The sequence below is a fragment of the Bos javanicus genome, chromosome 18, assembly GCF_032452875.1.
Source record: "Bos javanicus breed banteng chromosome 18, ARS-OSU_banteng_1.0, whole genome shotgun sequence".
Taxonomy (NCBI): Eukaryota; Metazoa; Chordata; class Mammalia; order Artiodactyla; family Bovidae; genus Bos; species Bos javanicus.
The window spans coordinates 3,112,256-3,133,923 of record NC_083885.1 but is presented as its reverse complement, the minus strand read 5'-3'; the positions used below and the strand labels follow the sequence as shown (position 1 = coordinate 3,133,923).

Sequence of the window (21,668 nt, the reverse complement as noted above, 5' to 3'; positions counted from 1 at the left end):
GGCAAAGTAATGTCTCTGCTTTTTAATATGCTGTCTAGGTTGGTCATAACTTTTTTAGTTGGTGATAAACATTTCAAATTCTTTCCTTTTGAAATACCCTGTGAATAGAATATTTTGTATTTTTGCCAGTGTATCTTTTGGGTAGATTTCTTAGAGGTGGGATTCACTGTGTCGAAGTGTAAATGAACACAAAAGTTTTCTGTATTGAAATCTGTCTTCAAAGTTCTGTTTCTAAATACAAGTGCAAATGAAAAAGCAAAACGTAGGACAGCATTGTAACATTCCACTTCTGTAGAAAAGGATGAAGGGTATATATCTGTGTTTTGCTAAACTCTCTCTGAATGGACACATGGGAAGCCACTAACACAGGCCTGAGGGGAAGGAAGGATGGTGGCTGGGGCCTGCGAGCAGGAAGGAGACTTTTCTTTGAATACATTTTATGTTCGATTATTTTTAAAATTTTAAACCATGTTAATATAACTTTTTTTAAAGTAAATTTTATTTTATTATTATTTTTTAAATTGTTGGCTGTGCTACGTGGCATACGAGGTCTTAGGTCTCCGACCAGAGGTCAAACCTGCTCCCCCTGCGCTGGCAGTACAGAATCTTCACCGCTGGACCACCAGGGAAGTCCCTAAGTAAATTTTCAAAAATGAAAAAAAAAAGAAAAAATTTAAAGTTGTTTTAAACTGTAGAAACACCACAATATACTCAGAAGTGACATTATATAGGGAAGAGGGACTTAGCATGCTTTAGGTAGCTAATTCCACAGAATTCTCTCTTTGCTCACAAAATGTCTTCTGAAATCTGGCTCATTCAGGGTAGATTACATTTTCAGCATGGTTTTCTCTTTGTTCTGTGTTCACGAGTGGGTGCTAATGTTACGACTATGTGTGCATAACTTTTATTCTTTTTTTCTTTAGAGTTTTAAAAAGTTGGCTTGATTTAAATAATTTTGCGTGTATATTCCATGTAGTCATTTCTGCCTCAAAGTGTGCGGTTAAATGCCTTGTTTTCTGGAGTGTTTCCGTGCCAAGCATTAGCTCACTGTCTGGGGAGCCGGCCGATGTGGAGAAAATGACCGCGCTGGCTGTGGCTCCCTGCTGGGGAGAGGCAGGGCCCGCCAGTCAGTTGCCTCCGTGGCTGGTGGAAGGCTCCCTCCACCTGGACCCGGGCAGCACTTTGGGGCTTTCAGGCAACGTTCTGAGCAAGCTTTACCAGTTTGCAAGACCCAGGTCCCTTGCTGGAGAGTCAGATAGCTTAGGACAATGTTAGGTTTTTAACGGCCACGCCCTCCTGTGATGATATCTGGGGCAGTCAAGGGAGCTGTCAGGAGGAGTCCCCTGAAGCAGCAGGTTCTGGAAACTGGGAAACAGCTTCTAAGCAGAGAGCTAATGCGCATGTGCTCGCTTTCAAGGGCTCAGGCAATTCTTTCCACTGGAACAAAGGCAGCTACTCTGAAGGAATGGTAGAATACGCTCAGAGCCAAGGAGGCACGTATTTTGGAGAACAAAACTTGATTTTCCAGCAGGAAGAGCTCTTTTTATGCCACATCTTGAATAATCATATTTAATAGTTAGCCTCCACTTCTTCTAAACATGAATCCATTTAAACCTAAATATGTTTTTACTGGGGCTATGACTGACTTTCTGGAAGAATGTCCAAATGGATCCAAAACAAATCTTAAGCAGTACTTGTGGTCCAAGATGGGGAGGAAAATTCTGTAGAGAGACTCTTCGGGGCTGCAGGCAAATTCACATGCATTCGTTTATTTCCTGAAACCAGGGCCCGAAAACTAATCAAAGGGGATGGAAGTCACAGCAGGGGTCATTGCTGCGTGGGGGGAGATGGAAGAAGGGAGTTGAGTAGAAAAAGACCCAAAGCAACTTCTAGAATGGTGGATACGTTCCATGTTTCAACTGGAGAGTTGATTACATGGATGTAAACATTTGTCAAAATGTATTAAGCTGTACACTTAAGATCTGTGCATTTTATTATATGGAATCATATCTCAATATAAAAATGTTTAAAAAAAAAAAAACTAGTCGTTATCCATGACTTGGCATAGTAGAATAAACTTTGGTTTAGATATTTAAGTGTTAATAATTATATCCTAGTACCAATTCTGTCACTACTTCCTATGTGGATGCAGAGAAAGCATTTAATCTCTGAATTTTAACCTGTCACCTGATCTAGAAAATGAGGCCCCAAGGTTAAGATGTTCAGTTTTTTCAACATTGAGATGAGATTTCTCATAAAAATTCTTAATTGGGTAGATAATGCAAAGAGAAATATTCTCCAAGAAACTTAACTCATTGACACTGTGAGATTAACTCATTGACACTGTGAGACATGTATGGCCTCAGTCATGTTGGTAACAAGAGAGGAATGGAAATAATTTTTGTCTCAGTAACCCAGGCACTGTAATAACTGTAATACAATGTAATAACAATGTATTAAAAAGCAAAGACATCACTTTTCTGACAAAAATCCATATAGTCAGGGCTATGGTTCTTCCAGTAGTCATGTATGGACGTGACTATTGGACCATAAAGAAGGCGGAGCACCAAAGAATTGATGCTTTTGAACTGTGGTGTTGGAGAAGACTCTTGAGAGTCCCTTGGACTGCAAGGAGATCAAACCAGTCCATCCTAAAGGAAATCAATCCTGAATATACATTGAAGGACTGATGCTGAAGCTGAAACCCCAGTACTTTGGCCACCTGATGCAAAAAAGACCCTGATGCTGGGAAAGATTGAAGGCAGAAGGAGAAGAGGGTGACAAAGGATGAGGGGATTAGATGGCATCTCCAATTCAGTGAACTTGGGCAAACTCCGGGAGATGGTGAGGGACAGGGAGGCCTAGGGCGCTGCAGTCCGTGGGGTCACAAAGAATCGGACACGACTCGGCCACTGAACAACAACAAACCCCGGCTCTGGATTTTCATGTAGATTTTTAGTCCCTCGTCCCAGTGAGCTAGCAGGATGAGGAATTAGCTTCTAGAACTGTGTTCAGCACTGCTCTTCAGTCTCCAAATTCAGGAACTGTCTCAATAGGAAAAAGGCAAAGGCAGAAAGTCGCTCCAAGTGAGGACCCAGGCTGCCAAGTGTTGGTCTCAAACACATGTTCCCTGAACTTGGGCTTGGCTCCATGAGAAGAGCTCACAATGGAAACAGTGATGGCTGTTTGCTCAGGCAGCCAAGGGAATGAAAAGCGCATTGAAACCCGGCAGTGTCTCCATGGGGAGAGGCACTGTGGGCCCCTGGGTGGTGAGACCAACCTGACAACAGAGCAGGATCACAGGGCCCGTTCCCAGCATCTTTCTGCAGTTCAACAACAGGCCTTTATGTGCATCCTCTCAGGAAATCACCGAGAAATTAAACAGTGGGCAACCCAAGCTTTGCCCAGCAATAGAGGCACACTCAACCCAGTTTGCCTTGTTTTCATTGAATTTGATTCAGTTAATTGAGAAAGCAAAGAGTTCTTCTCAATGTGTGTTCCCTGCCCCTCCCCTGTAAGATTTCACCGACTTCCTTTTTTTATCACTGCCCCTTGTGGACTATTTTGACCTCCAGTGTCAGACTTTATTTTTCTGGGCTCCAAAATCACTGCAGATGGTGACTGCAGCCATGAAATTAAAAGACACTTGCTCCTTGGAAGGAAAGTTATGACCAACCTAGATAACATATTAAAAAGCAGAGATACTACTTTGCCAACAAAGGTCCATCTAGTCAAGGCTATGGTTTTTCCAGTGGTCATGTATGGATGTGAGAGTTGGACTGTGAAGAAAGCTGAGCACCGAAGAACTGATGCTTTTGAAGTGTGGTGTTGGAGAAGACTCTTGAGAGTCCCTTGGATAGCAAGGAGATCCAACCAGTCCATCCTAAAGGAGATCAGTCCTGGGTGTTCACTGGAAGGACTGATGCTGAAGCTGAAACTCCAGTACTTTGGCCACCTCATGCGAAGAGTTGACTCATTGGAAAAGACCCTGATGCTGGGAGGGATTGGGGGCAGGAGGAGAAGGGGACGACAGAGGATGAGATGGCTGGATGGCATCACCAACTCGATGGACGTGGGTTTGAATGAACTCCAGGAGTTGGTGATGGACAGGGAGGCCTGGCGTGCTGCAATTCATGGGGTCACAGAGTCGGACACGACTGAGCGACTGAAATGAACTGAACTGAGTGCCATTTCAGTTGGTATTTTCATGCTATACTTTGTCCTTTCCCCAGTGGTATTGTGACTCTCCTCCCAGCCCAGCACCTCAGTGACTGCCGGGCTGAGGATAACAGCTGGCAGTTCCAGGCTGAGGAAAACAGCTGGCAGCAAAGAACTAGGCTTTGGGTTGAGGGAGCAGGAGTCTCCACCAACTCCAGGGTTCGGTCACCTGTGCTGATACAGGCAGATTGTGCCTCCCAGTTCTCTGCCTCTCTCATCAAAGATGAGGGCCAATGAGAGTTACTGTTTTGATTACATGTACTTTGGGGAAATTGTTCTAAAATAAAGGACGGCACATAAATTATGGTGCAAAGGTTGTTAAGCCCAAATATATCCAGGAATTGAAAACCTTTAAAAAGTAGATGGAGTGAACTGGAAAGCTACTTGTCCAAAGAGGAGCCATTTTGTTGTTGTTGTTGTTCTGGCCAACTGTTGCCAGATCTTCAGAAATTTTTGAGGAGAAGCAAGAAAGTTGTATTTCTAGAGGTATGTTTAGGGGCCACATAGAGACACAGGCGTTCGGTTTGTAACCTCTGGTCTAGCAGAACAAAGATGGATTTTGGCTACAGATTTGAGTCTGAGTTGTGGCTCCAGGAGGCTCTGAGCGTCTGATTGTGGGTGGGGTGACTTTCAAGAGTGTCAGTATCCTCACCTTTGACTGAGGGTGGGGTGACACCTCCGGCAGTGGGGTTGTGGGCATGAGCTGAGACACCGTTCAGCACAGGCTTGAGGAGGGCTGCTTGCCACGTGTGCAAGGCCAGCCTTGGTGTCCGGCTGCTGCTCATAAGGGACTCTTTTTTGCAGTTTACTGATCCGCATTTCCAGAGCTGCTTCCAACAAACCTGAGAGATCATCCATAGAAGCCTGCTGGGCAAATGATTTGGAGCCCCTTGCCGTGCACCAGGCTCTTCCCACATGCACCGCCCCTTCCCACATCTGGAAGCAGCAGCTTGTCTCTAGCAGCTAAGGGGGCGAGGAAGCAGGGCTGTTGAGCACAGAGATCTATATATATATATAGATCCTCCTACCTAACTTTTGGGGCCTTGTCTTCGCGATGTCAACCACCAGGATTTTTTTTTCTCCCTGAGGAAATAAAGATGAAAAGGGGAACTTTAAATCCCCAGTTGTGCTTTTTTAAAGCATTCTACCATTCAGTCTAATGAAGAGTGAGGCTTTTGAGAATAAACACATGTACACTGCCTCCTGAATTCTCCTTGAAGCAGATGCTTGGGCTGCCTTGGGGATTGGTGCCCTGGTTGCGCTGTGCTGGGTCTTTGTGGCTGCACGGCCTCTTCTCTCATTGCAGTGAGCAGGGGCTACCCTCCGCTGCAGTGCTCCAGCTCCTCCTCGCAGTGGTTTCTCTTGGTGTGGAGCACAGGCCCCGGGGCCCGTGGGCTTCGGCAGCTGCAGCGCATGGACTCCCGGGCTCCAGAGCGCAGGCTGAGCTGCTCCTCGCCATGTCCACAGGATCTGCCCCAAGCCAGGTTCAAACCCTGGCGAGGTCTTTACCACGGAGCCACCACTCTTTCCCAGCTCTTAAAAGACAGTAGCTGTTCCAAATTGTCCTTCCTAGATTTTTTTTAAAGTTTTGCTTTTCCACATTTAGATGTTTAATTCATCTTGAAATTTATTTGATGCGTTATTTAATCTATATTCATATATATATACTAAAAAACCAATTATAAAATAACAGGTTCATCCCCCTTCGATTTTTCACGCCGTCATGCTATGTTAACCAAGGGTCTCACTCTGGATTTCCGCTGTGTTCCCTGGTTTGTGTGTCTGTTTCTTTGCCACAAGGCACAGTCTTAATTACTTAATTACTGCTAACACAGATCTCCCTGGCTTGTTTTTCTTAACATTTCCTTGTTATTCTTGGCTTCTGCTCTCCAATTAATGGACTTTTGCCAGCAACTGTCAGATTACACAGACACACCCCTGACTTCAGTAAAAATTTCAATTTTTATTGAAACTGTATTAAACTCACAGGTTAATCTGGGGGCAATATGCATTTTTATAGTCCTGGATGTTCTCATCCTTGAATATCGTGTATTAGGGTTATCTCTTTTTTATGTCCCTCAGTAATAATCATTTTTTCCATAAAGGTCTTACATATCATTAAGTTTATTCCTATGCACATATTCATTTTACTTCTATTGAAAATGAATTTTTTTTCCTATAATATTCCCTAATTGGTCATAACTGGTGTGTAGAAACATCAACATTTGTGACTGATCTGGTATCCACCAGCCATGGAGAACTTTCTTCTTCTAATTTGTATAGATTATCTTAAGATTTTTCTGTGTAGATTATCACAGTCTGTATATTACAGTGTTCCTTTCTGATTCTTTTGCCTCTCCTTTACTTTTCCTCTCATTATCTTAGTTTTATGCCAGAACAAAGTTCAGAAAAGCACTGATAGCAGACTTCTTAATAGCGTCATTGAGATATAATTCATATACCATAGAGTTCACCCTTCGGATTTCCTTTTTCAGTTACTGTCTTTAATAGGAATGCCTCTGAAATTTTACCATATTAAGTAACCAACTGTTGCGGTCCCACTTGTTAACTGTTCATTATTTCCCTGATAACTTGTTATGCCACATGTTTTATACACAGATCAATTCCTGGGTTTTGTTCCATTAAAATATTTGTCTATCCCAATGTCAGTACCACACTGCCTCATTCACCATAGCTTTATTTACTGAAATGTACATATTTGCTACACGTTTTTATGAATCCCCTTTATCAAATTAAAGAACTCTTAATTTACTTAGAAGTTAAATAGGTTTTGAGTTGTTTCAGGTGCTGTTCCTTCATCTGTTGGGATGACCATATAGGTCAGTGTCTGCAGGCCCGCACTCCTTTAGTCTGGCCTCCAGGGTCTTGTCTGGAATGAAGAATGCGAACACCATTTGTTGGGGCTTCCCTTGTGGCTCAGCTGGTAAAGAATACACCTGCAATGTGGGAGACCTGGGTTCGATCCCTGGGTTGGGAAGATCCCCTGCAGAAGGGAAAGGCTACCCACTCCAGTATTCTGGCCCAGAGAATTCCATGGACTGTATAGTCCACGGGGTTGCAAAGAGTCAGACACAACTGAGCGACTTTCACTTTCACTTTTCCATTTGTTGGGAGTCTGAGTTCTGTAAAGAGCTCAAAGGTATTCTGTGTATCCCTTGACCTGGAACCAGAGCTTCGCCCACGGGCTTCACTGCTGTTTCTAGGCTGCTCTTCCCAGGCTCTGCATCCGCTCCCTTCCCTGATTTGTTGCTGTTCAGTCCCTAAGTCATGTCCTACTCTTTGAAACCCCATGGCCTACAGCACGCAGGCTCCTCTGTCCTCCACTCTCCCGGGGTTTGCTCAACCTCATGTCCACTGAGCTGGTGACGGCATCACCCCTTCCTTGATGAACAAGTGTCTGAATCTGCCCTTGGAGCTCAGGGAAGGTCATGGAGGCTACAGTCTATTTCCCTACAAGAACGGGTCACATGGAAAGGTTTCCATGCCCAGGAGCCACAGGGTCTGCTCGGTTTCAGTAATAATGATAAACCTACACAATGCAATACTAAAATAAATGAAAAGGCTTTCTATGAACGGGTATGGAAAGATCACCATGATATACTGTTCACTGAAAAAAAGTATATATAATGTGTTCTAAGTATATATAATGTGTTCTCTTTTGTGTAAGAAAAAAATTTTTTGAACATATATTCACATATAACTGGACTTCCAAAAACAAATTCTGAAAAGAATGTGCCAGTAAAAGAAGTTCCCCAAAAGGTGGAGGGTTAGGGTAGTCAGAAAACAGCAGTGGGAGAAAGGACTTCTTGACATATACCTTTTTAGAGATTATATTGACCACTTAAAACAAGTCCCTCCTGACAGAGGCTTCCTGTGCTCAGCTGTTCTGCCGTGGGCCCCACAAACCCTCCTCCTGGCCTGGCGGACGTAGGAGCTCCTTCTCTCACCCATCTAAAACAAGGTGAATAAAGGACAAGGTCACACTGCAGTGCCTTTATAAGAGGAAGTTTTATTGTTAATTATTTACCTTAATAGTTTCAGAAAGAGGAACAGATTAGCTCAGTCCACCATGACAGGCAGTTGGCAAAATCTAGTAAAGCAAGTGTTCTGATTGCTATGGATTTAATTTGGATGCTTTTAACACTTCACCATCTAACACTTCAAACATAATCCAGAATAAATGCATCATCTCCCCTTTCACTTTAATTCCCACCTCCCTCACTTCAATATGGAAATATCTTCATTAAATAAGATTCCCAGAGGAACAGGTTCTCTGGAGGGTACAGCCATGAGGACAGTGCACAAAAGAAAAACTCAAAATAAAACTCTGCAGGATAATTTACTAGTCTAAGGAAACAAAACCTTCCAATATATTAAGAAGTAAATCCAGTTACAAATGCACTGAGAGGTCTATGTGAAGAGGTTCTGGTAGAGTAACTGAAAATGGCCGGCTATTTACAAGATCCACAGCGGGAGCGCTGCACCAGCCCAGCGCCGGCCCTCAGAAGCCGAAAGTGTTCTCGCCACTGTAGGCCACGTACAAGAATCCATCTTCATCTTTTTCCTTCTCGTAAAGCTGTCCCATAGTTAGGCTTGAAGGAGAGAAACAAAGAAAGAACACTGAGAACTGGGGTTGATGACTGAGTCCAGCTGTTGGGAGAAAAATGGTTTGAGGATAAGGAGCCCACTACTTAAACTAGCTACTCTCTGTAACACCGCTGGTGGGAGGTTGATAAAAGTAATTAAGCCTTGGGGAATCGGGGATTAGACTAGAATCAGCCTCCTATCTCAAGGCAAGACCATCTGACGCACCCTCACTCTGAGGAAATCCTTCAGAAGCCAGCCCCAGCTCCCAAGGAGTGCTTTCACAATGCTTCCTGAACGCCAGGGGCAGGGGAGAAAACCGAAACAAGAGCCCATCTGTGGGAGTGGAGGACAAAGATGGGGAAGAGAGCCTCCTTCCAGCTGGCCTCTGAAGATGTATAGCTAGAACCTGACATGATTCCTATGGAACCTCCCCCGCCAGAAACCTGTGCCCAAGACCTGCATCGGCGTCATCAAAGGGAAGCTACTCTCCTCGCACGTACTGCAAGCAGCTCTCAGATTGTATTGGGAGCCAAGGAAGTCCTGCCTAAGAAGCCTCCCTGAACAGACACTGCTCCAGCTAGGCACGCGGGGGAGGAGAGCTGGCTTCCCTTAGCAGTGCAACAGACTGCAGCAGAGGAGACCTGAGCGTGCTCTGCCGTGAAGCCGAGCTGCACTGGCTCCAGAGTTGAGACTAGGAACACCTGAGCTCTGGCCACCTGACTGCACTACTGGAGACGAGCAGGAGGTCCAGACACGGGCTAAACAGGGGCCTGACTACGTGTCGGGGGAGATGGGGTGTCAACCAGCAGTCTGGGAGCCAGCTCGAGACATCAGAGGTCACTAAGCCCAGAAAGGCCACAATAGATGCCTCCACGCAGGACTCAGTAAAACCAGGGCCAGCAGGTACACAGAGAGGGGTCGGGGCCTCAAGCTGGTAAAGACAGGCTGCCCCACGGCCCTGCTTTGCTCCTGGCTGCTGTGAGACCTCCACGTAAACAGGCAGAGACCACATTTCTGTATCAAGGGGAAGTTTCTTCCTGCCTCTCTAGAGGGCTGGCTGTGTGGGCAGGTGAGAATTAGTAACAATGTAGGAGCAGATGAGTATGAATACAAAATAGCCTGTCCCGGGCGTCCTGTACAATAAGAACTGTGCTCTGCCAGGCTCTGAGGACTCCCTGAAGCAGCACTGTCCACGAGAAATTTCTGCTGTGATAGACACGTCCTATGTTTCTGCTGTCCAATGCAGTAGCCACTGTGCACCTGTGTTCAGCGCTTGAAAAGCGGTTCATCTGAACTGTGATGTGCTGTAAGTGTAAAATATACACAAGACTTCAAAGTGTCAAAGTATAGAAAAAAGATGTAAAATTATCTCAATTTCGATTACATGTGAAGTGATGACATTTTGGGTGTATCAGATAGGTAAGATATACTATTCTTGTTTAACGTGGCTGCTAGAATACGTAGAATCACACAGGTGGCTTGTGTGCCACTTTATGGACCGCACTGCCCTGGAACACGTGAGGACCCAGGGGCGCCTGTTTCGAGTGGCAGGCCTCCACCTCAGCTGCAGAAACAATGAGGAGCTTGAAAAACATGCCCAAGCCCTCCCCCAAACCAATCAAAGCAGAGTCTCTGGAGGTAGGATCCAGGATCAATAAGTTTTAAGATGCCCAAGATGATTCCTTGTACAGCCAAGTTCAGAAACAATCCTTTTGCCAGAGGGGGAGATGCCTATCTATAAGAGCACCTTACTAGGAAGAAGAGGGACAAGCCAGGAAGTGGAGTGAGGAGCCAGCAACTAGCAAAAGGCTGGAATGAGTAGCCACATCTCTCACCAAGACTTTTAGCTCCGGTGACTGGCACCCTAAAAGTGAAGTGAAAGTGAAGTTGCTCAGTCGTGTCCAACTCTTTGCGACCCCATGGACTGTAGCCCACCAGGCTCCTCAGTCCATGGAATTTTCCAGGCAAGAGTACTGGAGTGGGGTGCCATTTCCTTCTCCAGGGGATCTTCCCAACCCAGGGATTGAACCCAGGTCTCCCGCACTGCAGGCAGACGCTTTACCGTTTGAGCCACCAGTGAAGCCCACTGGCACCCTAAGGAACCCAGCTTTTCCCTGAGAATCCTCAAAAGGCAAAGGGGAAAAGAGCTACTGCTCTCGCCACCACTCCGCACCACCTGGTACACGTGTCCAGGGGGCTCTCGATAAGACCTGAACTATAGTTTCCCCAGTACCGTTACCACAGGGCCTGGAGCAACAGACACTGTGCAATTCAAAGGCAGCAACCCCTGGTTGTCTATGGCAAGTTTGGTTCCATCTGCCAGCCTAAGTTCTGCTCTTCTAGCAAGTTACAAGCTCAAGGGCAGTGACTCGAAATCCTGCTGCTGAGTTAGAAATACCTGAGGAGCTTTATAAATCCCCGACTCTGAATGCTGTCTGCAGTGAACAATGACCATGGACCCACTGCTAAGGCAAGCTCTGAGACTCTGACGCGGTTGGGGGAGGGAGCTCTATAATCATGTGGCTTTCTGTCTTTAGATTCCATTGTCTTTTGGTAAAACTTGGGTTTATAAATCTGTTTACCAGTACCCTAGCAGCTACAGAGGCCAATCATAAAAATTCTAACTATAATAGCAAACACTTAATGTGCCAAGCACTTGTTCTAAGTGTATTTCATACATAACTCTTTACCCTCAGAACAGTCTTAGGAGGCAGGTACAATCATAACCCATAGTTCACAGACCATAAAAGTGAAGCACAGAGGTTAAATAATTCTCCCCAGGTCACAAAGCTAGGAGACATCCTTGCCACCAAGTTGTGCCGCCTTCACGTGAATACACAACGGGATCTAACAACCGAGTGTCGGCGTTCTTGTACCTTCTGCAAAGATCGCCCTTAGAACAGCGCTCCTCCATACATACATGCATACGGAATCACCTGGATGTCTTGTTAAAATGCCATTTAGATTCTGAAGGTCAAGGTCAAGCCTGAGGTTCTACATTTCAAACAAGTTCCCAGGGAAGCCACTGCTGCAGCTTCTGTACCACACGCCAAGCAGGTCTTAGGGCCCCTCCTTCAGATCATGTGTTTTCCTAACTAGATGGCTTTGCCTAGTGACTCTAAGAGCCTGCTCGCTGTTCTCCGTTTCTCTGCCACGCAGCATCACGCGGAGTCTACTCAGTTGGCAAGAGCACTATGTCCTTATACTCAGGTATCCCTTGGGCAGGAACTTGAAAACTGACTGCTCATGGCTGGGATCTAAACGCTCCAGTCCACGCCCATGACTGGACACCTGGTTCCAAGGCTTCCTAGTGCCGAGAAAGCATCTGTACAGTATGATTTGAAAACAGCACTTGTGCGATCAGGCCACACACACAGAATCAGAATAACTCGGTCTGGAGCCAAAAAAGAGCTGGGCTACAAATGTAGTTTAAAAGTAATTTAAAAAAAGTCCCATTAAAAGGATAGCCAAGCGGAAGCACAGGGATGTAAATCGTGCCTTTCTTCAGGCACAGCAGAAGGCTGGCTGCTCCTTTCCGACAAGCCCCACGCCTCTGGGAAGCGGGGCCCCTCAGGATTCGGAGGCCCAGGGCACTCAGCACAGGCGGGCCGCCGCTGGAGCGCCAGGGCGGCGCAGGCAGGCTGCTCGAACGCGTCGGTCAGGCTGACAACCCATGGGCAGCACCGCAACGCCAAGGATTCCTGCCCGAGTTACGGCTACAGAAGACGCCCGAGGACGGCCCCCAGCCCAGCACTAACGCGCAGTGCTGCAGCTCCGTGCGTTACAGTCATCTAAGGAGGACGCCACCTTCAAGCTCTCAGTCTGACAGAAGAAACGGGAAAAGCCAACAGCAGATTTGAGGCAAGCCAAGGGGTGGTGGGATCCTGAGTGGCATGACCCTAAACTGCTCCCTAAAACCTTGTCCCCCACCCCTCCATTCAAGATCAAACAGGTCTAGACAAACTAACCAGTAATAAATGAGCTTTTCAGAAGGACCCACATCTAGGAAGAGCCATGCTGCCGAGGACAAACTGGTTTTAAGCTGCTCGACAGCTTAGGCATCAGGGGCAGCTGACCTAGAATCGTGGACGCCCCGTCCCTGCACCAGCTTTCCTTGGCCCCAGCCAAGGTCAGCTTATGGAGGCTGTGGGATCCAGCCTGACTCATGAATTGGCTGGACCGATGGGCCACCTGGCCATCCATCTGCTTTGAAGCCCACGTGCTTCCACTGGACCTGGATCTGTCTCTTTTCCAGCAGGGGAAGCAGGGTGGCGGGGTGAAGGGAGAGGACAGTGGCTACTGCTGTGGACCCTGGAAAGACATGGACCTCAAAGGTAAAATTAATATGGCCCTAGAGGCTCCCTAAAATTCTGAAATACAAAAAATTAACCACTGCTTATTCTTTTTATCAGGCTTTTCTCTGATATAAATACTCTATTCCACTACTAAAATAAACCCTGCTTTGAAGAGGTATTTACCCAGAAGTGCTCAAAAGTGTTGAATTGAAGCATATTTCTAAATAAAGTTTAAATGAACTGTTAAGACATCATAACTTCTTTTACGCAGTACCTTTTTAAGAGCCAGGAACACAAGAACTAACAAAAAAAGAGCCAGGAACAATTAAATACCATAATTCTAAACAGCACAGATTTCCCAACGTAACATTCCCAAATTACAACATCTTCAGTTCAGTTCAGTTCAGTCGCTCAGTCGTGTCTGACTCTTCGCAACCTCATGATCGCAGCGCGCCAGGCCTCCCTGTCCGTCACCAACTCCCGGAGTTCACTCAAACTCATGTGCATCAAGTCCGTGATGCCATCCAGTCATCTCATCCTCTGTCATCCCCTTCTCCTCCTGCCCCCAATCCCTCTCAGCATCAGAGTCTTTTCCAATGAGTCAACTCTTCGGCATGAGGTGGCCCAAGTATTGGATATATTTAATTTAATAATATACTTCAGTTTCTATTTAAAACAAGGCATTAATAAGACTCTTATCTGTACTCTGGTAGGCACCACTGCCAGGTCTGGGTTCCCCACTAAAGCCTTGACTGGAAAACTTATACAATAATGATATTCCTTCTCAAGTCCTGTCTACACCAAGACACAGTTTTCCTTTCGTTTCCAGCCTGATTCTAGATGCAGGCACCTAGGCAGAGAATTCAACTTTCCAATGCTAAATGGGAAAAGGCAGTTGAGATCTCCCCTTTCTAAAAAAAAAAAAAAAAAAGAACTCAGAAAGGATTTTGAATGTACAGCTCTTAGGGACTTGCTTCTGTCTCTATTTCTAGAGTCAATATTAACACTGACTACTCAAACAATAATCACACTATTTTACAGGATGGTCGCCTGTGTCCTGGAACACTCCCAAAGCCCACTCTAAGGCAGGAATAATGAAGTTACTTTTGCTCAACCTCAGACATAAGCAATCCTTGTGTAGATATACTTGTTATGGGATGGGGGAGGGCTCATCCTTTCTCAACTCTGATTTCCCCAGCCACTCTCCAAAGGCTGCAAACACTGGCTAATGGTTAAAGGAGGCTCCACGCTTCCCTAAGGAGGCTGGAAAGTGCTAAGGAAGAGGCTCCTACTGCCTTGGGGAGGAAGTGGTGAAGCTGAGTCAAAGTGTAGCTTTAGGAGGAGACTGCCAATCTGTGCAGGAATCAGGTGATCAGCAGTTGCATAAAGCCCGAGGATGTCACATGCCTCTTTTGTTTATACGCAAACTTGTTTTGAAGACTAAAACCCCCAAACAAAGAACTGCTGCCTTAAATGTGGGCCAGGAAGTCATTAACTGGAGCCAAAGGCACTGAAGGATCTGGGTGGAGGGACTGGTTAGTGTGCCTTGGGTCACCGCTGTAACCTGGTTTAGGGAGGATTCTTACCAGGTTGCAAAGGCAAATAAAACTTAAGAGAGAAAGCAGCCTCTGCTGCCCTGAGAATCACTTTTCATTTCCAGTTCTACTGGGAGAGAGGGCATTAGTTAAAATCTGCAGCCATTGTAACTGCTACATTAACAAAATCTTAATACTTCCCTGGTGGCTCAGAGGTTAAAGCGTCTGCCTGGAATTCAGGAGACCTGGGTTTGATCCCTGGGTTGGGAAGATCCCCTGGAGAAGGAAATGGCAACCCACTCCAGTACTCTTGCCTGGAGAATCCCATGGAGGGAGAAGCCTGGTAGGTTACAGTCTATGGGGTCGCAAAGAGTCGGACACAACTGAGCAACTTCACTTTCACTTTTCACTTTCAATGTCTCCAGAAGCCTGCTTCATTTCTTCAGAAAGTATCGGAAGATCAGGATCAAGGAAAACAAAACTCAAGGCTACAGGTCCTACTCACAAACTTGTTCCCACCAAGAAGCCAACTCTGAGAAGGAGAACACACAGGGCCGTCAAGGAGCCGCGCAAGCTGCAGGTGGCATGAAGATTTATTTACCTCCACCTCCCCACCACCTTAAGGGAAGCGGAAAGTGACCGCAGATGCGCAAGGCTTCCCTAGCCTCCCCTGGAGAAGAATACACCCAGCACCACAGTGCCCGGAGGCTTGGAAGGAAGGCTGAGAGCCCAGCAAGGTGACAAGATGACCCCTGGCAACACCAAAGCTTCCTAAGCTCGAGCTGCAAGCAGACCAATGGTGCCCATTAGGCAGGGCCTGGCCTTTCTCCTCAGGTAGAGCCCTGGCCTAACGGAAGGCAGACCTTCCATTCTCCCCCATCCTCTGCCAAACATCAGGAAGCAGAAGTGGCAGAGACTGGGAAAGAGAAAACCAGGCCTTAAAAACAGCCAAAGTTATTCTATTCATAGGATATGGGACTAGAATTTGGCTTAGGCCTCTCCTGGAGCTTTCACGGATTTTCAAAAGCAGCATATTTTGGCTACACTGGGCTAGTTCCCAGGGCTTCTTAAAGCCTTAGCATCAGAAGTACTACTTTTGGGGGGATAACAAAATGAAACTCAGGAGGAAGGGGGCCAGCATCTGGCTCTGTTACTCAAATCAGTAACAGAAAAGAACTGACCAGGGATACAGATTGAGCCAGAAAATTCTCCTCTCCCCGCAGGAGACTAAAGCTAGGCTGTCGCCTACCTCAAAGCGTACTGTAATGCCCCTGCCTCAATTCAGGCCCCAAATATCCCAAAGACTACTTCCCGGCAGCATCACAGCAAGAACAAGAGGACAGCTACTCTGACAGAGTAAAGGGAGGTTAAGTCTGTAAAGCACCGTCTCTGGATACCTGAGGCTCAGGCAGCGGACTCTCAGGACTGAGCCTGGAGAGCGAGCGAGCAGGCAAGGTGCTTAGCTGAAGCTGAGCTTCAGCAGGGCCCACAGGCTCCTGGGGAAGAACGACAGGACTTATTTCATGGGTCATTTGGAGAAAAACCTCATTTCAGGCTTCAGTTCTACTGATGGCTTAAGCCTAATTAAGTCCCGAACTATTTAAAAGGATTCTTGGGTATCTGAGGCTGAATTTCATCTTTTTTTTTTTTTTTTAAAAGTCCAGGCCTTGCTCTTAACCCAAAGTGCAGAGACATCTATTGCAGCCCTTTCTTGTTTTCCTTGAGCTCCTGATGACAGGGAGCACAAAATTCAGATTTCTAATCAGGATCTCTAAAAGTTTTCAGACTTCCAAAGTTCTGAGTTCTGTAAGCAACCAAGCAGATGTCCAATACCAGTAAACATCCCTCACCTGGACTGAGGGACTGTCTTATCCACAAACAGGAAGATCGCCTTTTCAGAAGGAAGCTGGATCCTTTTCCTGATGATCCACATGAACTGAGCCACAGTGATGTCGGATGGAACCAGATACTTCCGTTTGTCAATGTCAACAATCTGAGAGCCTGAGACCTTTTCCACAATCACCTGCAAAAGCAAAGTAAGGTCATGACTGGATTGCTAACGTGACGCTCTGGCCTTGCATTGCTGGAGTGCTGATTAACAGTGTGTGGGCAAGGAGGTGGGTGGGAAACGGCATAACATGAGCAAATATTCCCCTGGCTTAATAAACCACACACTCTGGAGGTTAAGAATTGCTATAAATGTGTTACAAGGAAACAGTAAGTGCTTTTCTGTGGTCAATTATTAATACAGTTCTCATCCCTGATCTCAGCATGCATAAGAGAAACACAGCCCTCACTACAAAGCTTTTCAGTACTCTGGGCAGACTCGAGAATATCTGGTAAAAGGTTCCTCTACAACCTCTTACTCCACAGCCCCAGAATGGATCTGCCTTCACACTACAGGGGAGTTAAGATCCCAAGGAACACAGGATATGAGAAGGGACGGATCAATGGGGATGACTGGCAACCCCAGGCAGCCAAGGACCAAGCTCTTCACTTGGCCTGTTGCTTCTCTCTGAACTAAGTTTCAAATCTATCCCTCCTGCCTCTCCCCAAAGGAACTGTTCATAAGCAATAAGCTACAATAACAGGCCTGGATGTCCTCAAAAATAAATAAGGGTTACAGAAATTATTTCCCCCATCAAGGGATAAATACAGGATAAGCATTATTGATCAGTGGCGATTCAGATTTTTTTTTTTTTTGGTCAGGAAAGGATGACAGGGTCAGGGTGAGAAAAGGGAACCAGAAGTCAGGTAAAGAGGAAGGTGAAAAGTTAAAGATGAATGTCCTGAGACTGAAGTACCACTTTCAAGACCAAAGTGAACGTCTCCCTCCACCACCATTCCCTGAAGTGGCTGTGACCTGTCGCCCTGTCCTAGAACATCATTTCTTACATAATTGGCTAGGGAGCCCAGAGGCTGCAGAGAGCTCGCTGGCCTAGATCGCGAGGTTCAGCACCGAAGCATCCTGAACAGCATCCACTACAGCCCCTCAAGTCGCGGCCCTCGACGGCCCCTTACCCAGTGTGGCCCATCTGCCACCACAACCGTGACTGTAGTCTAAACTTGTCAACTGTTGAGCAGCCTTGGCCCCACCACCGGTCCTAGACGGCAGGGGTGACAGAGAGGCGAGGGGGCGGGGAACGCACTCACCGGAACCCGGTCGGGGTATTTCGCTCTGATCTTCGCAGATTCCACGCATCTGTGTTCTGAGGGAGAAACACACGGAGCTGACGGCCGCGCCTGCCCGCCAGCCGGCTCCCAGAGCCCCGGCCCTCCGCCCTCCGGGACCCGCGCACGCCCCCGGTCTTCTTGGGCGTCCGGACGGGCCCGGTCCTCGGGGCCCCGGCTCCAGCAGGGCCCGCAGAGGGCGGCCCGGGGCGGGTGGGCAACCGCCCTGGGGGCCAGGACCTCGGCCGCCCGAGCCCCGAAGGAAGCACCCGCCCCGCCCGGCCCAGCCTGGGGCGGCCCGAGTGGGGGAGGGGGGGCCCCGCCGCCCCCGCCCCCACGGCCGGGCCAGCGGCCGAGCGCTCACCCAGCGAGTGGTCCTCCTTGAACATCCACTTCATGGCGGCGGCGAAGAAGGGACGCAGCCGGCTCTCCGAGCCGCGGAGCTCAGCGCACCAACCACAACAACAACGACGGCGGCGGCGGCTGCGATACACGGCAGGCGGGACTTCCGGCTGCCGGAGCCTAGCAACCGGGAGGGGCGGGGCTTCCGGCGCCACTCGCGGGACTCCGCGTCAAGGGGCGGGGCCGTGTGGCAAGGGGCGGGGCAGGAGCGGGGCTTAGAGGGGCTCTCGGCGCCGGGAGAGGATAGAGTGGGCGACAGGCAGGTATGTGAGGGATACTGATGACTGCGGAGCGGGTATTCGAGAGCTGGTAGCAGGCGTGGGGTCTCGGTGGACATTAGTAAAGGGAAGAGGTGAGCAAGGGTCCGGCTGATAGGATAGAGCCCTTACAGGAGACTGTTCAATAGGCAAGTCTGACTGGGGCGTTGGTGACAAGAGGGCAATTTTGTAGGTTTCAGTGACAGAAGAGGGTGCTCTGGTGGCCAGTGATGGCAAGGGGTCTACTTAGGGCTTTGACACTTTGGGGAGGATTCTTTGGAGTGACTGCAGGTTCAGGGCTCAATCTGAGGGATGTGACTGGTTTGAGGGGACTGTGTGGGGAGGGGTACTGATGACAACGCGGGAGTTCAGTACTGAGGACAATCATAATTGTTGCGTTGGACCTAAGAATTGGGATTTGAAACAAATCCCAGCTCCTTCCCTCATTCACGAATAAACGAAAAAATGTTTAAGAAAAGTTATCCTAACTATGCATTTGGGGAGTGTAACATCACACTGATCACACAGAGACCATTTAACCCTAATTGCCAGAGGATTTAGAGGTGACTGTCAGACCCAGAGAATTCCCCTGATACCTAGTCATGAGGTGGGTTTCTTTGGCATTCAGCATCACAACCTAAGGGGTGTGTGTGTGTGTGTCCTGCCTGACCATATGCCTTCAGGTTCTCCAGTGATGTCATTCCTTTCTTCCTCACCAGGGGAAGTGTGCTCTGGTTCATCTCTCTGTTTATGAGCTGGTGAATATGTAAGAAGATATTCACTTAATTTGGCACGTGATCCTTGCCACGTGCTTGTGATTCTGATGCATCTGAAAGGCTTGTATGTTTGAACATTGTCATTTGTCATTCCCTAAGTTGAAATTCCTGATGGATGCTGTGGAATACAGCTTCATTCTAGAAGTATTTCTTGTTATTTTAAGATTGCTTCCTTGTATTTTTATGAAAAATCCTTTGAATTTCATGCCTGGAAATTTTTGCTGTTGCATGTAAGAGCACTGTTCTAAGTGTTGGTGAAAAGCAGTAAACAGAACAGACAACACTTCCACTCTTACAGAGTTTGCATTCTAGTGGGACAAAATGAAAAAAAATATAAGTTGGGTAGTGATAGGTGCTGTTTAGAAAAATAAAGCATACTTGGTGACTAGTGAATCACCATGATGGTGGGAGTGAATGCTAATTAGATAAAGTGGTTGGCATATTTCTGGGAATAGGAAGGAGTCCCGTGTGACTGGAGCTGAATATATAAGAAGGTGTGCATTAGGAAGTGAGACCAAAGAGATCTAGAAAAGTGGGTTGAGCTTTGAATTCCATTTGAAGAACTTTAGATTTTATTTAGAATGAGATGAGAAGGCAGTGGAGGATTATAAGCAGAAGTGTGACATGATATGACTTTCCTAGCTTCTGTATAGACAGTAGATTATAGGGGGTTGAGGATGGAAGTAAGGGAAAAGTTAAGAGGCTATTGTGATAATCCAGATATAAGATTATGTTGGTTTAAACCAAGATAGTATCTGTGGAGGTGATGGGAAGCAGCTGTGTTCTAGATACATTTTGAAGGTAGATCCAACAAAAATTTGCTGATCAATTGAATATGATTCATGAGGAACAAGTCAGGGTTTTTAAATAATTGAGTTGTCATTTACTGGAACAGGGTGGAGCCAGAGGGGTGGGGTGTGCAAATCAAGGGTTTGGTTTTGAATATATTAAGTGTAAGATGCCCAAGAGACACATCCAAGTAAAGATGTAGAGTAGGTAGATGGATCTATGAATCTCAGATTCAGGTTAGAAGTATTTAAAGCTATCAAATTAGATGAGATCTGCTAGAGAGTAAGACAGCATATTAAAAAGCAGAGATATTACTTTGCCAACAAAGGTCCGTCTAGTCAAGGCTATGGTTTTTCCAGTGGTCATGTATGGATGTGAGAGTTGGACTATAAACAAAGTTGAGCGCCGAAGAATTGATGCTTTTGAACTGTGGTGTTGGAGAAGACTCTTGAGAGTCCCCTGGACTGCAAGGAGATCCAACCAGTCCATCCTAAAGGAGATCAGTCCTGGGTGTTCATTGGAAGGACTGATGTTGAAGCTGAAACTCCAATATTTTGGCCACCTGATGCGAAGAGCTGACTCATTTGAAAAGACCCTGATGCTGGGAAAGATAGAAGGCAGGAGGAGAAGGGGATGACAGAAGATGAGATGGTTGGATGGCATCAATGACTCAATGGACATGAGTTTGGGTAAACTCCAGGAGTTGGTGATGGACAGGGAGGCCTGGCGTGCTGCAGTCCATGGGGTCACAAAGAGTCGGACATGACTGAGTGACTGAACTGAACTGACTAAAGAGAGTGAGTATAAAAATGAAAATAACCTATTTTGCAAATAGAATTAAGCACTGAGGAATGAAGATGGTTGTTAACCCTCTGATAGTGAATCAGTGAAGGAGTTAAAAAGTGGACCAAAGACCCCTGCTTCCCTTTACAGAGCTGGTCATTGTGTCCTAGTTCGAAGTATGAGTACACCATCTTACACCTGGAAGAACTTAGTATGCTTCTTAGTGGAGAGATTCGAAGCTCATTAACTTACAAGCATGTTTGTCACCTGATGGTCTCGATGTGCAATGTCTGTCTTCTATCATAACCTACCTTTTTTTTTTTTTTTGCCACATTGTGCGGCATGCAGGAATCTTAGTTCTTAGTCCCCCACCCACCCCCCAGGGATCCAACCCATGCCCAGTGCACTAGAAGCACGGAGTCCTAACCCCTTAACCACTAGGGACTTCCCTTTACCTACCTTCCTGCTGTCTTTTTCCAGTTCACCATTCTAATCGGTTTCTCTGGCTGATGACATTGTCACGTTGGACTGTGGTAAGGGCGCTGTATAGTTTTCCCATATGGGCATGTCTTGACCTCTCTTCTTTGCTAGGATCTCAGCTGTTCTCTTCATCTAAAACCCAATTCTAGGTTATAGTAACTAAACTTATCATGGTAATCATTTTGAAATGTATAGAAATACTGAATCACTATATTGTATAACAGAAACTAACCTAATGTTGTGGTCAATGATTCTTCAAAAACGAACTCATTAAAAAGAGATCAGGTGATTACCCGAGGCAAGGTGGAGGGAGGGGAAAGTTGGATGAAGTCAGTCAGAAGATACAAACTTCCA

General features: G+C 46.7%; 2 protein-coding genes across 12 annotated transcripts in view; one reads left to right on the top strand and one right to left on the bottom strand.

Moving 5' to 3' along the window:
• Positions 1-15,832, top strand: part of ADAT1 (adenosine deaminase tRNA specific 1) — a 48,704-nt gene extending 32,872 nt beyond the window's left edge. For 8 of the 11 annotated variants that reach the window (XM_061386767.1, XM_061386775.1, XM_061386780.1 and 5 more), the window contains one exon: positions 12,335-15,832. In XM_061386767.1, the coding sequence (XP_061242751.1) occupies positions 12,335-12,686 (352 nt within the window). In that variant the 3' untranslated portion in view covers positions 12,687-15,832. Of the gene's footprint in view, positions 1-5,022; positions 5,418-12,334 lie in introns of those variants that run through there. The other 3 variants (XM_061386783.1, XM_061386772.1, XM_061386774.1) reach the window with 2 other exon arrangements.
• GABARAPL2 (GABA type A receptor associated protein like 2) lies at positions 8,229-21,441 on the bottom strand. The gene is made up of 4 exons (XM_061386799.1): positions 18,192-21,441; positions 17,810-17,865; positions 16,507-16,679; positions 8,229-8,831 (listed from the first exon to the last, which is right to left on the bottom strand). The coding sequence occupies exons 1-4, from the start codon at positions 18,223-18,225 to the stop codon at positions 8,741-8,743; spliced, it is 354 nt and encodes a 117-aa protein (XP_061242783.1). The 5' UTR covers positions 18,226-21,441; the 3' UTR covers positions 8,229-8,740.
• Between the last annotated feature and the right edge of the window lie 227 nt (positions 21,442-21,668).